The sequence below is a fragment of the Apodemus sylvaticus genome, chromosome 5, assembly GCF_947179515.1.
Source record: "Apodemus sylvaticus chromosome 5, mApoSyl1.1, whole genome shotgun sequence".
In the NCBI taxonomy this organism is placed as follows: Eukaryota; Metazoa; Chordata; class Mammalia; order Rodentia; family Muridae; genus Apodemus; species Apodemus sylvaticus.
In genome coordinates this window covers 12,251,659-12,267,942 of record NC_067476.1, presented here as the reverse complement: position 1 = coordinate 12,267,942, position 16,284 = coordinate 12,251,659, and the positions used below count along the sequence as shown (strand labels likewise).

At 46.1% G+C, this 16,284-nt stretch overlaps 1 protein-coding gene across 5 annotated transcripts in view; it reads left to right on the top strand.

The window, feature by feature from the left end:
• The window catches only part of Ralgps1 (Ral GEF with PH domain and SH3 binding motif 1), a 237,172-nt gene that overhangs the window by 111,195 nt on the left and 109,693 nt on the right, over positions 1 to 16,284 (top strand). For all 5 annotated transcript variants that reach the window (XM_052182232.1, XM_052182231.1, XM_052182229.1 and 2 more), the window contains one exon: positions 5,019 to 5,145. In XM_052182232.1, the coding sequence (XP_052038192.1) occupies positions 5,019 to 5,145 (127 nt within the window). The remainder of the gene's footprint in view (positions 1 to 5,018; positions 5,146 to 16,284) is intronic.

The following is a 16,284-nucleotide window of genomic DNA, read 5'->3' as shown; positions in this document are numbered from 1 at the left end:
CTTCCTGCCTTTGCAGTAAGGCTTCTGGTTTTACTCTTTTTTGTTGATATTTTATAAAATGGCTCTGGGGTCTGGTCCTTGGTGGAAGTGTGGTAGTCAGCTCTCTTCTGTTTTTACCTTATCAGTTTCTCAGTTTGCGCATTAAGGTGTTCCTACCTCCCCACTTTTCTAGCCTCTTGCTTGGAATGTTCAGCTCATTTATTTTGGATGTCCTTGTTTAATTATAAGTGATTTTTATCAGCATAGATTTTCCTTTCAGTATAGATTTCTGCTAATAATGGTTCAGCCTGCTGTGATCTCAAGAACATCTTGTCAAAAACTCATAGTCTTGTCTTTTCTTACCTTTATCTTATAAGGATTATTGAGACTCAGAAGTTTCTAATACACCTGCTTCCCAGTCATTGTGATGTTTCGTCCTCTCTGTTCCTCTGTCCTGTGACTGCCTTTCAGCCGCATTCCTTCTGTGGGGAGGGAAGGGGAAACAGCGCAAGCTAGACCAGCACCACTGTGCCCTTACAGGTGTCATCTGCCAAGTGAGACACAAAAGCAGCCTTGCAGTAAGTTGGAATGATAGCAAGCTTCATGGACAGTGCCCCAACACTTCCCGACTCCACTGTGTTTCAAAGTCATAGTTTTCCCCAGTGCTGTGTACAGTACTCTCCAGTGCAGTAGATCTGGGGCGTAGCCTTTTTTCCTCAACTGATATTATATAGCCAAAGAGATTTAAAAGTACTCTAAAATGCCCCCATTTTATTCCATACTGAACTCCTCTATCTGTCCTGTGCTATGAGGTTTTTCATAATCTCATTTCCTTACCTTGTTCCCTGAGCATAATGGCTGCAGTATGACTCTGGTTGAACAATGGCTGGATTACGTGTAGTTCTGATGGCCTTTTCCTGGGTTTTTTTTTAATAAATGCTGAAATCTGAGAGACCCTCAGTTCACGGGAGGGTCACAATTGCTGATTCTATCTGTAGTAAAAGTTTAAAATGTGAAAGTGCTGCTATTTTCTGAATAAGCAAACCCTGTTTTTAAAGACCCAAATCTGAATTTTTATCAGCATAACTCATGCACATTAATTTAAAAAGATTGCCAAGCACTGAAAGGCTCATTGACATCCCTAATCCTCCCTGCTCTTCCCGCTCCCTCCCTCTTTAGAGGGGAGCCTTCCAGGTTGGTGGTTTCTTCTTGGAGTCTACACCACAGCTCCACCCATGAGCATTTACTACGGTTTCTTGACCCACCTACTTTAGGCAATGTATAGACATATTAGCTTAGTTTTCTAGGTCCAGTCTCCATACTTCTCCATCACAATAGTTCAGCCATCTTTGTTAAATGAGAAGTCAGGTCCTACTGACTAACAGCGTGTGAGCAGATTTCACTGTAGTCAGAAGGTGAAACAGGAGTACTCTGTGCTTTCTTGAGTAGTTTACCTGGTCATTCCAATTCTCTTTTTAAAAAAGTTCGGGACAGTGAGTTGGTTCAGCAGGTAAAGACACTTTGACCTGAGCCCTGTGATCTGAGTTCAGCCCCAGAAGCTCATGTGTAGACACACACATTGTCTTCACACAGATAACTGTAAAAGTTCCCTTCCCATATTAGCCACCTATTCCCCAGACTTATACATAATCTTAAAGTTGTTTATTTTTATTTCATAAACCATCCCCTGTGCTGATGTGCTACCAGGCAGGTCTTCTCCTGAGCTGTTTCATGTGGACCAGTTGTTCCTAAGACCTATATCTCATTGAGTATCCCAGAGTCCCTTTTACTGTTATTGAGCAGTACCCCCCAATCCAACTCTTGTGTCCTGAGTCCTATTTTATCTGATTCATTCCTTCAGTTTAGTAAAGGAAAATCTCAGTTGGTTGTCAAACACATCGTGGGAAAATCTGCTAAGTTTCTTCTTAAAGCAACTTATAAATTATTCTTGAGAAATCTGATCATGACCTGATTTCCTTTGTAGTTACAGAATGGAGTCATTTAGGAGAGTCACAAAATCCAGCCCTTCTATGAGAGAGAGAGAGAGAGAGAGAGAGAGAGAGAGAGAGAGAGAGAGAGAGAGAGAGAGGGAGGGAGGGAGAGAGAGAGAGTGAGTGTGTGTGTGTGTGTATCTAGGGAGGAGAGGGGTGACAGACCTATAGTCTTAAGCACCCAGAAATCTGAGGTGCTGCTTATACAGGGTTGGATTCCTAGTAGGTGGACTGAACATGGTGGGAACATAGGCAGTGGCCCAGGGGACCAGAGAACTAGCTGTGTGGGTATCCGAATGACTCAGCCTCAGTTTGAGTGAAGGCAGCGGGGTTTGTGTGACAACTGGATGAATGTAGATGATTCAAAGAAGTCAGTGGGGTTCTAGTTTGTATGTATCAGTTAAAAAAAAAAACAGGTGTGGTGATGTGAAGGGGGTGGTTCTGATGCTAAGGTCCTGTTCCCAATTGGTTCTTGATCTGTCAGTAAAGAAAGCTGGGGGCCAATTTCTGGGTGGAGGGCACAGGGGTACTTCTGGGTCCCGGGAGGAAAAGACAGATGCAAGGGAAGAGAGGGGTTTATTTGTCATGCTTTGGAGGGAGAAGCCAGCAGCCATGTGAGGTCTCTGGAGGAACTGGGGCCTGTGCCCACTACTACAGGCGGTGATCAGGGATATTTGCAGGTGGGACTAGCCACTGAAGTTTAGGACAGGTGGGAAGAACAGAAATTAAAAATATTATTAAGAGCATGCTTTTCCAGCCAGGAGATAGTAACACCCAGCAATTGTATCCTAAGGCAAGTTAAGAAGGAATAAACTTGTGTGTGTGTCTTTTGTCCATGGATTCAAAGGAAGCTGGGAGGGACTGGTACTGTGGTTACCTCCTGTAGTAAAAGTGGTGGTGTAAAGCTACATACAACAGTGGTACATACCTTTAAACTCACCCAGCATTCAAGAGGCAGAGGCACGCGGATCTCTGTGAATTTGAGGCCAGCCTGGTCTACAGAGCAAGTTTCAGTACAGCCAGGGATGCATAAAGGAACCCTGTCTTGAAAGAAAAAAAACAAAACAAAACAAAATCAAACGATGTCTCTGTATATGCCCCCTTTTTCCAACATTAAAGGTATTATTTAATTTAAGTGTATAGGTATTTTATCTCCATGTATGTCTGTATATCACTTGCATGCTTGGTGCCCTGAGAGCCCAGAAGAGGGCATTGGAGTCCCCTGTGGCTGGAGTTACAGATGGTTTGAGCTGCCATGTGGGTGCTGGGAACCAAATCTGGGTCTTCTGCACATGCTCTTGCCCACTGAGCATCTCTCCAGTCCCTCTATGTAGCTAGCTCTTCTTGATGGGGCGTCTGCTTGACAGGTCACCACTCACTGCTCTCATCTGCCATGCTGCTACAACATGTGTCTGTCCAGATCTCCACAGAGCCATGGATCCCAGAGATACCTGGACAAGCCACCCAGTCCTAGTGATGGTGAACCGGAAATACAGGCAGCAGTCCCTGCTTCTTTTTGCCTTTGGGTTCACAGAGGTCAGCTGAGTTGTATATAATAGTGCTTTCCACGGCCAGTAGAAGATGGCATCATTTCCCGCCGTCTCTTGTTACTGTGATGAATAGCTTAAAATAAGCCAGTTAAACAGAGTTGCTCCTAGCATCTGTGTAGTGTCCCTGTCCTTGTGTGTCTGGAAAGTCTCCATGGAGAAATAAAAACTTGTTCCTCAGTCTCTGGGTGCTTCAGCTCTGGAGGCTTCCCTCTAAAATAAATCTGCCTCCCCTGTGCTGTACCTGGGCCATCACCACCCAAACAGAGTATGCTTTCCCATGGCTAAATCATTGTTGGCTTCAGAGACTGAGGATGGAGGGATCCGACTGAGCCTTCCCAAAGCAGACTGGGCTCTCTCAGGCAGCAGGCATCTGCACCCAAGGGTGGGTCCTGCAGGCTGAGGTCCCAGGACCTGCACTGACATTTCTGCTTTTCTGAATGCTATCAGCCCCTGATCCACTTTTCTTTGCCACATAGGCTGCTGGACAATGGCCTGCTTTGGTCGGATGGGCATGGCAGCTCTATTGGTTGATGTCCTTACATAGATCATTGGACTCTCAAGGCTAAGTTTGACCAAGGACATGCCAGATGTAAGGTCTCCTTCATTTATACTCCTGGCCTTAACCATCAGCTGTTGATCTTCAGTCTCAGTAATGGAATTGGGAGAAGTCCCCATTACTCTTATGCTATGCCCAAATCATACATCCTAGTGCTCTACCCCAGCCCCTCTTTTTAAGCATGGCTTCCTCTTCTGAACTCCTTTCCTCAAAGCATTGCATTTGAAGACGCATCTTGGCATTTCCTGGCACTAGACTTTAACTTGGCATGTGTCAAATAGCTACTCTGTAAGTCCTCAGTGTCAGGTTCAGACTCCAGGAGTTAAGGTCTCTACCTCTTTCTGGAAGGTTCAGTGTGTACACTGAGCCATCCTCTCTCTCCCAGGTCAGTAGCTTCACACGACCAGCGCTTGGTCATCACAGAGCGTGTGTCCCATTTCTGATATGCTTGCTCACATTGAGTTTCTTTAGCCAGTGGCTGCTTAAAGAAAAGAAGGTTCTTTTGTGGACCACTATACCCAGTGAAATATGACCCAGGATGTGGAGGGAGTCTGGAGGAGAGCCCCAAGGGGCAGCACTATCATGTCCTCATAGCACATTGCTTGAGTCATGTGGCATCTTTCAGCTTGAGGCATTTGGCAGAAGAGACTGGCTAGAGCTTTAGAGTGATTGTCCTGGGGACACCCTGAGCCCTGCACTGCATCTGCCCCTGCTGAGATCAGTATTGAAGGGGTTAGGGAACGTGCAGTGCCAGTGGGCAAGGCGGCTCCAAGGCGGACACCTGTGAGACAGATGCCTTTTAGCATCTGTACTTCCACCCAGGGTTCGATATAGTGTGGACATACATCCAGGTGTTTCCTTTTGTCATTTGTCACAGCCTCTGTCCTATCAGCTTTTCTGGTTTATGTTTTCCCCTCTCAGATAAACTTCTTCTTATTTCAGCTTTTGAATCGAAAAGACAAGACCACTTTTGAGAAACTGGACTACCTGATGTCTAAAGAAGACAACTACAAGCGAACTCGGGACTACATCCGGAGTCTGAAGATGGTGCCCAGCATTCCCTATCTAGGTATGAGGCTCAGCTGGCTTATTTTATTATTAACTTTCCAGGCAATGTAACATGCTCAGGGCCAAAGAAGATGTGTTTACAGTTTCTAGTTGAGATGTTTCCAGGATGCAGCAGGGACATGGATAAAGAGGTGGTTTGGGTGGCTCCTTGGTTAGAGCAGGCTATTGATGCTTCCCAGGATAGGAGCACTCGTGAGGTGGAGACAAGGTGACTCTGTCTTATAGACCTGGACTCCGAGGACCCCAGCTCCCGAGCTGTGAGGGCCCCAGGCCTCCAGGCTGCAGCCCAGATAGGTCATGTCAGCAGGTCATAATGTCTTGTTGGTTCATTCAGATTCTTCCAAGCTGGGGGACAGACCTAGGCATAAGCCCCCTGCTCTAGTTCTCTGCTCATTATTTGTATGTCTCATAAAATTCAGCAAAAGAAATTCTAATAACAATTGCTAAAATTTCCAGTTATAAAATACTGTGTTTGTTATAGGAATTGGTAGAAGGAGAAAGTTTCTTTAGTTATCCACTAGAAGATACTGTTCTTTGTATCTCACTCCTCAGGGCATGTGTAAAGGTGTGTACTCAAATTAGGCACTTCCTGCTGTCTGTCTGCACTGTGGCTCCGTGCAGGCAGTTGGATTTCTCAGCCTAGGCCCTGCTCACCTCTGCTGCGGTTTACCCTGCTTACACTGTCAGTGGTGAACGGCCTTTGCTGGAAACACTGGGAGTGTGGATAACATCGTCATGGCTTTTTGGAAGCGCAGGGAAGTAGGTCAGCGTATGTGCTCAGAGTACACCTTAAAGGTTATTGTTCTGAAACAATAAGTCATGCTGCTGCCGCCTCCTTTCTTGTTCTTTTGCTTTTTCGAGACGGGGTTCCTCTGTGTAGCCCTGGCTGTCTTATAACTCGATCTGTAGAGATCCACTCAGATCAAACTCAGAGATGCCTCTGCCTCCTGAGTGCTGGGATAAAGGCATGTGCCAACACTATCCGGCAGACATTTTCATTTCAAATCTATTTTTCTTTCCTTTTTATCTTGCCAGTTTTGATACATAAAAATGCTGTATGTGTTTGGTCTTCAGGAGAAAACCAATCTTGTTCTGATCTAAAACAGTTTTAATAACCAGGGAAGGAAAGGCTTTTCTAGAAGAGACTCCTGATGCTGCAGGTTAGTACAGTTTACATAGACCTTCAGCAACTTTTGAAGCAGCTTCTGTAAGCATAGTCATTACATGGGTTTTCTATTCTTAAATAAGAAACTATTTATTTGACCAATCTTTTAAAATTATTATTTTTTAAAAAATTTATTTATTTTATGTTTATGATTATTCTATTTTTACACACACCAGAAAGGGAATCAGATCTCATTACAGATGGTTGTGAGCCACAATGTGGGTCCTGGGAATTGAGCTCAGGACCTCTGGAAGAGCAGTCAGTGCTCTTAACCTCTGATCCATCTCTCTAGCTCCAACCTTTCAAAATTATTAGCAAGGAGAACTTTTTTTCCTTATTTAAATTTTGACCATAATGTGTTATGCAGTTTTCTTTTATAAATATTAACTTTTCTCTCTCTCTCTCTCTGTGTGTGTGTGTGTGTGTGTGTGTGTGTGTGTATTTTATATAAGGTCTCACTGTGTAGCCCTGCTGGCTGGCCAGAAACTCACTGTGTAGACCAGGCTGGTCTCACACTCACTGTGTAGACCAGAATGGCCTCATACTCACAGAGACCTACCTGCCTTTGCCTTCCTGATGCTAGGATTAAAGGTGTATTTGCCTTCCGTGGTCCTTATTAGTTTATATTATTGCCCCTCCCCACTTCCCTCCCTTCTTCTCCCCTCCCCACCCCTTCTCTCCTCTCCTCATATGCCCTGTTAGAGTTTGTCCATTCATCTTCCCAAATAATTAAAGTTTACAGTTTGGATTTTCAAAATCGATCACATTATCTTTCTGCTTTTAAATTTACTGCATTTTATTAATACAGGGTGTTGCTTTTTCTGTATTTAACTCATCTGAAATTGATGATAAAGCAATTGTAACATTTTTAATTGGCAGTAATATTTTTGGTGATATATATCTATCATTCTAATTTGATGGTGTAAGGATATATAAACATGTATAAGGATATATATATATATAAATATACACTTATGCATGTATGTATGACTGTGTAACTTATGACTCTTTGACCATGGTGTGAATTTAGTATTTTAAGTTGCTTCCCCTGGCTTTACCCAATGTGAGGAGCCTTGATTTTATTCTCTCTTTTTCCTTTTCTCTTTTTCTTTCTCTCCCCCAGTGTAATCATCTCCTTTCCTGTTTCCTTCTTCTGGTTTTCTGTGAGCTGCTGTGTAATATGTGTTTGGTGGCTGTCCCAAGAGAGAATGCATGCTCATGTACACAACTCCTGTAGCTTGACAAGACTGTCATCTAGGAAGGGGATCGGTACAAAGGTGCCGTTGGGAGGGGTATGGCTGCCATGTGTTCAGGCAGAGTGAGTAGGTGCTCTAATGTCATTAAGAATGGTGGCCACACCTTTAATCCCAGCACTCGGGAGGCAGAGGCAGGTGGATTTCTGAGTTTGAGGTTAGCCTGGTCTACAGAGTGAGTTCCAGGACAGCTGCGAGGGCTACACAGAGAAACCCCATTTCAAAAAACAAAAAAACAAAAACAAACAAAAAAGAATGTTTTTCCCCCCCCAGCTCTATTTTTTCTGAGACTTGGTTTCATATATTTTAGGCTGACCTTGAACTCATTATGTGGCAAAGGATGGTCATGAACTTCCATCTTCCTCCCTCTATCCACTAAGGGTCATTTTTCTCTAGGAATGATTGTGAGAGCTGTTGTGTGTCACTCACCTTCCATGCCTGTCCCCTTGCTGGCCCTTTTGTGTGATCTCACTAGGTAAGGCACTTGAAGTTGCCAGTGGTCATGCCAGCCTAGAACTTGACCCTGCCCTTTTCCATCTCTGCAATTCGGGAAGTCATTTTCCTACCTGTTCCTTAACAAGTTACCTGTTGATTCTCTGTGGACTGAGGCAGTTCCTATGATGAGTCTTGGAGCTGGATTGTAAAGCAGTGTTGTCTTGGGGCTTCCTAGGTCATCCGGCAGTCTGCTCTGGCCTCTGGGACCTTTGCTACTTGGCATGTCTAGACAGAAATAGTCCTCCTTGCCCTGGATCGCTTTTCTCTAGCAGGTGCTTCACAGAGGCCCCCCTGAGTCCTCTAAGAGGCTGCTTTGGTTTGGAGTGAGCCCTTCAAGTGGCCATGTTCCTGCCCTTCAGCCTTCAGGTGGCTTCGTTCCCCCTGACACAGTTAAACTTCACTTCTCATCTTGAAGCAGAACAGCCCTAGCTCAGAAGACAGACCTATTAAAAACCTATTAAAAACCTATTAAAAAATGGGGTACAGAGTTAAACAAGGATTTCTCACCTGAAGAAATTCGGATGGCGGAGAAGCATCTTAAAAAATACTCAACTTCATTAATCATTAGGGAAATGCAAATCAAAACAACCCTAAGATTTCATCTTACACCAGTCAGAATGGCTAAGATTAAAAATTCAGGAGACAGCAGGTGTTGGAGAGGGTGTGGAGAAAGAGGAACACTCCTCCACTGCTGGTGGGGTTGCAAATTGGTACAACCACTCTGGAAATCAGTCTGGTGGTTCCTCCGAAAACTGGGCACCTCACTTCCAGAAGATCCTGCTATACCACTCCTAGGCATATACCCAGAGGATTCCCCACCATGTAATAAGGATACATGCTCTACTATGTTCATAGCAGCCCTATTTATAATTGCCAGATGCTGGAAAGAACCCAGGTATCCCTCAACAGAAGAGTGGATGCAAAAAATGTGGTATATATACACAATGGAGTACTATTCAGCCATTAGAAACAATGAATTCATGAAATTCTTAGGCAAATGGATGGAGCTAGAGAACATCATACTAAGTGAGGTAACCCAGACTCCAAAGGTGAATCATGGTATGCACTCACTAATAAGTGGTTATTAACCTAGAAAACTGGAATACCCAAAACATAATCCACACATCAAATGAGGTACAAGAAGAAAGGAGGAGTGGCCCCTGGTTCTGGAAAGACTCAGTGAAACAGTATTCGGCAAAACCAGAATGGGGAAGTGGGAAGGGGTGGGTGGGAGGACAGGGGAAGAGAAGGGGGCTTACGGGACTTTCGGGGAGTGGGGGGCTAGAAAAGGGGAAATCATTTGAAATGTAAATAAATTATATCGAATTAAAAAAAAGTGAAAAAAAAAGTTTACAGAGAAAAAAAAAGAAATCAATACATTAAGGCAAACAAATAAACAGACGCTAAGTAGAAAAAAAAAAAAAAGAAAGAAAAAAACAAAAACCAAACCAAAACAAACCAAAACAAACCCAAAAAACAAAACAACAAAAAAAAATCCCCCAAAACCCAGACTTTACACTAGTTCTTTCCAGACTGTGAAATAGTACAGGGAATAGCCGGTCTGTCTGTCTGTCTGTCCCCGGGTCAGTGTGGCAGCACTTCTCCTTATCCTTAGCACCTGCTTCTGATAGAAATGGGAGGGAGAGCAGCTTTACCACTCACTTCTGAGCCACTGTTTTGATCTAGAGGTATGTGGTTTGTCACTACTCACTATTCCTTCCAGGAAATAGCTAAATAAAATTAGGAATGTGATGGATTCGAAATGTTTTTGTGCCGATCTCAAAGTACCATAGCAGTATGGAAAATTATGTCTCAAGGAGCAAAGAACCAGACCTCCTGACAGCCCTAAATAGCAAGGGGATGCAAACAAGTTCCTGGGAAACTTACCCAGACCATGAATGTGTGAAAGAAAGTTCTAGAGCCTGAGCTACTCCTTCAGACAAACAAACCCTTCCATTTGGAAAATAAAGCATTTATTCTTAAATATAAATTTTGAAATTTAGAACAGAGGCAAGTTCTTTGCCAGCAACTGGGTCAAACTGCCAGAAACTAAAAGAACCTTAAAAAACCAACCGCCCAACCGCCCGACCAACCGACCAACTGACCAACCAACTGTCAGGATCTCCTAGAGCAGCAAATGACCACCTCAGCAGACACTGTGTGGTCTCAGTCATCTCACAGTCTGGCCCTGAGCACTGGTTGTGTGCAAAGAATGAGAAGGAGGCCGAACATTAAGGAGGGAGAAGCTGAGGCACACCTTGCCTGGGTTCCAGTGAGTTGGGAAAACATGTTTGGCAGAAAAACTGGCTAGAGAGTCAAGAATGATGGAGAGGGAGTGTGTCAGAGGATGTAGCTAGATGGGACCAAGGGAACAGGCCCCTAAGGGGTTGGACACTTAAGGGCCCAGACTGTGACCTGGCTGTCTAGGGCAGTGGGGACAGGGAAAGTTTTAAGCAAAGCCACTGCAGGGTTTGCATTTTAGGTACACCTTTGTGACTGTAGCACACTGAGTGTCTTCCAGTGATTCTGGATGGAGGAGAGAAGACCTGCCAGAGGTCGTGTGTGAGTGTGTGATGAGTCACTGAAGTTCAGAGTGCCAGGGGGAGGGAAAGACCTTTATAGATGACTCATCAGAGAGCAAAGCCTTAGAAAGACCCAAGACCAAGTGGATGTAGCCCTTGCACCTTGTTGAGACCCACAGACTCTGCTCTTGGGCTTTGAGAATTCAGGTGTGCTTTTGACTGTGGTTCCTCTTATGGAATTGAAAGAGTGAGCATGGTCTGCATGGATTGTATTTATACAGCAGATGCAGTCAGTGCCAGCAGGGCCGAGGCACACTGTCCTTAGAGACACTCATCTCAATAGCTGTTACCCTAGTGGGGGCCCCTTTGCTCCATACTGAATCTGTCAGTAGCATTTCGTGCTGTGGGGTAATGAAGATGACCTCACATTGACCAGCACTGAGGGAGTCTCTTCCTTTAACATGCAGTAGAGAAAAGTCCACCCACGTGAAGGAGCCCTGCCTTTTCAGTCCCCACCCCATGTGTTCGGAGGATCCCTCAGGAACACTCACTTGTTCCATAGCTCCTGCCCGACAGTTGCTGTTCTGCGTGTGCCTGGCCTCAGTTCTCTGACTCTTCCATTTTTCTGTCTAATCGCCTCCTACCTTCCCCGCCTGGCTTTCTAGCTGGGAATCTTCTTGCTGAGCTGGGGCTGGCTACAAGTCTTAAGAATGGAGAGGGGGTATCAGTGCTCCAGAGAAGGTCTAAACTGGACCCGAGGAGCAGAGGTGATGGGTGTGCTTCTCTCCCCGCTGCTGCACCCACAGTCCTGTGGGGCTGACTGCAGTCCCCTTCCTCCAGCTGCGAAACTGTTTAGACATGTTTCTCCTTCCTCAAGGCAGCCATCCAAGCCCGCCTGGGATCCAACAAGCAGGAAGGTACTTCCCTCTCAGCCCAGGCACAACAAGACAAGCGATTTCAAAGATACTTTCCCATGATTTTTGTGGTAAGCTATATATTGCTTTAAATTATTCCCTTCTAGAAGGGAGAAAATTACTTTTAGTTGTACAGCCTCCAGATTTGTTACCTTAAAAATTAAATTTCTCCAGGACATTGCAAGAGGCCAATGGATATTATCAAATCCCCCCAATTTGTAAATGAGACTCCCCAACAATCTGACGTATTGTTTATAATCTGTAGGCCAGGTGAATACCAAGTTTAACTGAGCTCATGGTGGGGCTAGGGTTCCACCTAGCCTGAAGGTCCTTCGTTCACCAACTCAGTTTCCATGGAGATAAACAGAAGGAGAAAAACACAGTGGTCAGGAGAGGAGCCCTCAGGGCACATTGGCTCCCAGCCAGTCTGGGACTTGAGGTAGACCAACCCTCAGCCTTGCTCTGGGTCAGGTTTTGTCTAGGCCTACAAAATGAGGTAAGGACCTAAGCATGCTGCTGTGCACTAAAGAGCATTCAAGTAGTAGGGAGGGACCTGGGTTCTCACGGGGGAGGGGGAGCCCATCCCTGACTTCCTTTAGCCTTTGGCTCTCTAGTGAGAAAGTAACATTAATAGTAGTCACATAATTCATGTGACAGGTGATTGATGTCACCCAACATCATGGGGAACCTATTCCCCTGACTTCCCTTTAGCTTTTGGCTCTCTAAAGAGAAAGTAACATTAATAGTAGTCACATAATTCGTGTGACAGGTGCTGAGTCACACACACACACACACACACACACACACACACCCCTTACTCTGAGGCACTATTTTTAGCTTATTTTGCAGCTGTAGGGTATGAATAAGGTCAATGATGGAGTGCTCTTAGAGATGAGATAAAAGACTGCCCATTCCACCTTACTCAGGGGTCACCCTTCCTGCAGTACTCCAACCTGTGTTCTTCAGTTTATGAAGAAGCCCCTGGGGCAAAGAAGCAGATTCTTTCCAAGAGTTGAGCCTTCACATGAGACCTCAGCCCCAGCCTGCAGCTTGACTGATGCTCACATCTGAAGACAGAGGCACCTGCCTCACACATGCCTACGTTCCCATGGCAGAAACTATAAGATAAGGGGGTTTTGGGGCTTGAGACAACATTGAAAAGATGAAGGTAGCTGGTCTGTACACCTCACTCTGAAGATGTTCTTTGTTGCTCCATCTTTATGGGAACGAAAACGAACTGCCACTGTGTACTTGCAGGAGACTCTGCAGTAACAGAGTTCAGGCCCTCCTGGAAGCTGACTGCAGGGGGATTGATGTTTTACAATGGTTGCCACTTGCAGATCTATAAGGAGGAAGGTTTCTGGGGATGATCACTGGGGTCTGGAAAACCCAGAAGGTTGCCTTTGAGGAGTGTTGTGTGCCCTGGGCTCTGGGCATATGAGGGAGACTCCCTTCCTTCCTGTGTGCATGTCCAGAAAGGTTGTGCCCTGGGACAGCACTGGGCACCCACTCTACAAAGTCGTTAAAAATGACTGCTTGCTGTGAAGATCATCTACATTACAAAGTCTATAGAATAAAATGTGAAAGTTGCTCTGCTCCTCACAGAGGCACCATTACTGGAAGCTGGGGGCATGCCTGTCCACATGGTCTACAGCTGGTCACTCCATGGTCCACCCGGAGGTTTTTAACCAGATGGGAGCTTTTCATACATAGCGTTTGCCCCTTTCATGTTTTCCCCAGCCAGTGTCATGGATTCTTTTTAATGACTGCGGATGTACACACTGTTGTTCTTGCTGTGGTCCTGGGGAACACTTAGATGCTTGGATGATAGCTCATTTGAGAAGCTATGATGTTTGTTTCCACCATTTGCAGGTAACACAGTGGGAACACCTGGTCATCTGTGCCTTTCTTTGCCCAGTGGAGTATTCATAAGTATGGGGACCTCTAGGATGGAGACGGGTCCATGGTAGCTGCTGTCCAGACACCCTCTGAGAAAGCTCCCATTGTCTGCACCAACAGCCTTCTTTCTTAGTTTCCTAGACACTGCGGCATTCTTAGATGATGTTCAGACTCCAGCGTAGAGTGTAGGTGTTTCTGAATTCTCCGACAGTTGTTACTAATCCCGTGTTTGCTTCCTGGCTATTTGTCCCAGCCCCCTCTCCCTGTATGCAGTGCCTATGGGAGCAGGCTGGCCTAAATATTTGCCTGGAGCCTGCTCAGCATTCCAGACTTTGAGGGGGTGACACTGAGATTTCACCCTCCTGTCATTGAGATGAGGTTGCAGGCCTCTGTCATCTCACAGCTCCCTCCACATGAGCTCCCTCCCAGGCTCTGGCCTCTGCCAGCTTTGCAAAGTCTCCAGGCAGATGTGAACAAGGATCATGGGATGGTCACACAGAAGCAGAGGAAAGGGAGCATCTCCTAATCAGCTTGTGGAGCCAGTTTCCTCAGAACTATCATGGAGTTCAGTCAGCTGGGACATGGTTATGGGGGAAGAGCCCAGTGGACATGCTTTGGGAGACAGTGCAGAGGGGAACAATGCTCCATATCTGGGCAAAATGAGGTCAGGAAAGTCCAGCTCCAGAAGACAGGACTTGTCTGGCTTTGCAGTAAGGTGAGGATCCATTCTATAGGAGCAGCATCCTCGGTAAGGGTGGGTTCCGGCTTGGTTCTGGAATCTGAGAGACTGTGGTTAGCAGACCCTTTGGTGGTTGTGGACAGATGAACTACCTTGACCAAGATCCAGTTACTAGTGATGCAGGCCAGCTGTAAATAGTGCCAAAGGTCAGGACTGTTGAGTCTGTAGGGTGTAGGACAGTGGCTTTTGATTCTGATGGAAGAAAAAGAGAAAGGCAGAGCCCAGTGGCTTTTACCTTGTCAGGTTGCCCAAGAAACAGTAAAAGCTCTTCAATCACTGCCCCTGTTACTCTGTGCCCATTATGCCAAGGTAAGCTGCACAGATGTCTATGCCCTGGCTTCCTGATACCCAGCCAACTGCCATTCCTGTTCTCATGCACACTGGAGATGAGGAAGTAGGAGCCACATGGTCCCCCTTCTTCCCTGGCTGTAGGGTTGTAAGTTCAGGAGTCAGACTGACTTGTGTCCTCAAATTCTCAGTGTCTTGGGCTACACAACACTTTTATCTGTGAGCCTCAGATTTTTGTGTCGAAGTGAGGGTATTTATATAGTCTACTTCCTCTAGTTGGAAACAACTAGAGACATACACATAGAAAGTATGCGATAGGAGATGGCCTTATTAGCCTTAGCCAGAACCAAGTATGACTAGGAAGACCCCAGCAGTGGAGACCTTCTTGTTTCTCATATTCAGAGAGACCTGTGAAGACCAGGCTGTGGCCTCGGGATACTGCTAGGTGTTGTGTTTAATGACTCAGCTAGGCCTGGAAGGTTGGGCGTTCCTTTCAGAAGGTCAGGGTCAGCAGAGTAGCCTCCACCACCATCACCAAGACTAGGACCCTGCCTGATGGTAGCAGCATGGTGCCCATCGAGCTGATATCCTGGAAGGAGTGGGGACTAGTAACAGCTGGAATGTGCCTAATTTTTGTTGATGTACATTCTCCTCCTCTCCTGAGAACCTGAGGACGCCCCTCTGCCCTTCCTCTAACATCAGTGTTCCTTCCTCCCAGCTGTGCTCTAAGGCAGGATTAGTGTGGATCAGGCCAGCCCTGGTTCCTTTGTTCAGAGCTGCATTGGGATGGAGCTGCTGACATTCAGCCTGATCCCTGTGCTCAGGAACCTTGACTGCACTGTGGGTGTATCCCCAGTGAGAAACCCAGAGAGAAGCCCACAGGAGGGGGAGAGATTGCAGCAGAGATGGCTGTTCTTTGTTTCTTGAAGACTTTCCAGGCAGTTTCTGGTTCCTGACTCTTATGAGATGCCTCGTGTCCTTTTGTGACTCACTTATTAAGTGAGCTAGACTCAGCCAGGTGAAGGAGAAACCAGCCTCACTCAAAAAACCAGGAAAAAAGAAAACAAGAAGAAACCAGCCTCAGTTTCCCTCCATGTACCTTTCAAGCCTCCTCTGTGGATATTTTATTTTTTGTTTTTCCCACTCAATCCTGTCCCTCAGATGAAGCTGAGACTACACAGCCCTTTAGTCTCCTCATTGACAAAACCCAGTCCCTTCTAACTGTACCCTCATTCCAGGTGGTTCTGTATAGAAATCTGGCCCAGATACCCAGAGCCTGGCAAGACATGAGAGATGGGCGTCTTTGCTGGGTTTTTGCTAGTCCTGCTTCTCCCACCAGCCTGGTGTGGGCTTGGGATGGGGGTGGGGAGGTGTCTTCTGCAGTGGCCTGGTTTTCATCCAGAGCTTGTGCTGGGTTCAGAAACTCAGCTTGCCCCTCCCCTCCTCTCCCCTTCCCTCCCCACCCGCTGTGGTGGTATTTGGGTTTCCTTCTCTTTACCCCAGCTCCTGTCTTTGAAGGGAAAGTGCTGCTTCCCCACCATGTGCACCAGGTTACACTCTGGGCCTGGATGCCCCTCCTCTTCCTCCTCCTCCTCCTTGCTTTGGTGCCTGGGGTCTTAGCCTTGCGATCTAGTCTAAGAGTGGTGAGCCTGTTCATCCTAGTATTTCCTGTTGCTTGGCTTGGGATGAGGGGCCACCTCCCCTCTCTGAAGTGCTGGAGGATACTCCCTCCTCTGGGGGTCTTTTCCCAGTCACTGAATACACAGATCCTAGGAGGACATTGGCTAATGCTGCAGAGGCTGTGTCCAGACATCATCTTGCAGAGTGCTCTCATACTGAGTAGGATCCTCAGTAGCTGTCACTGT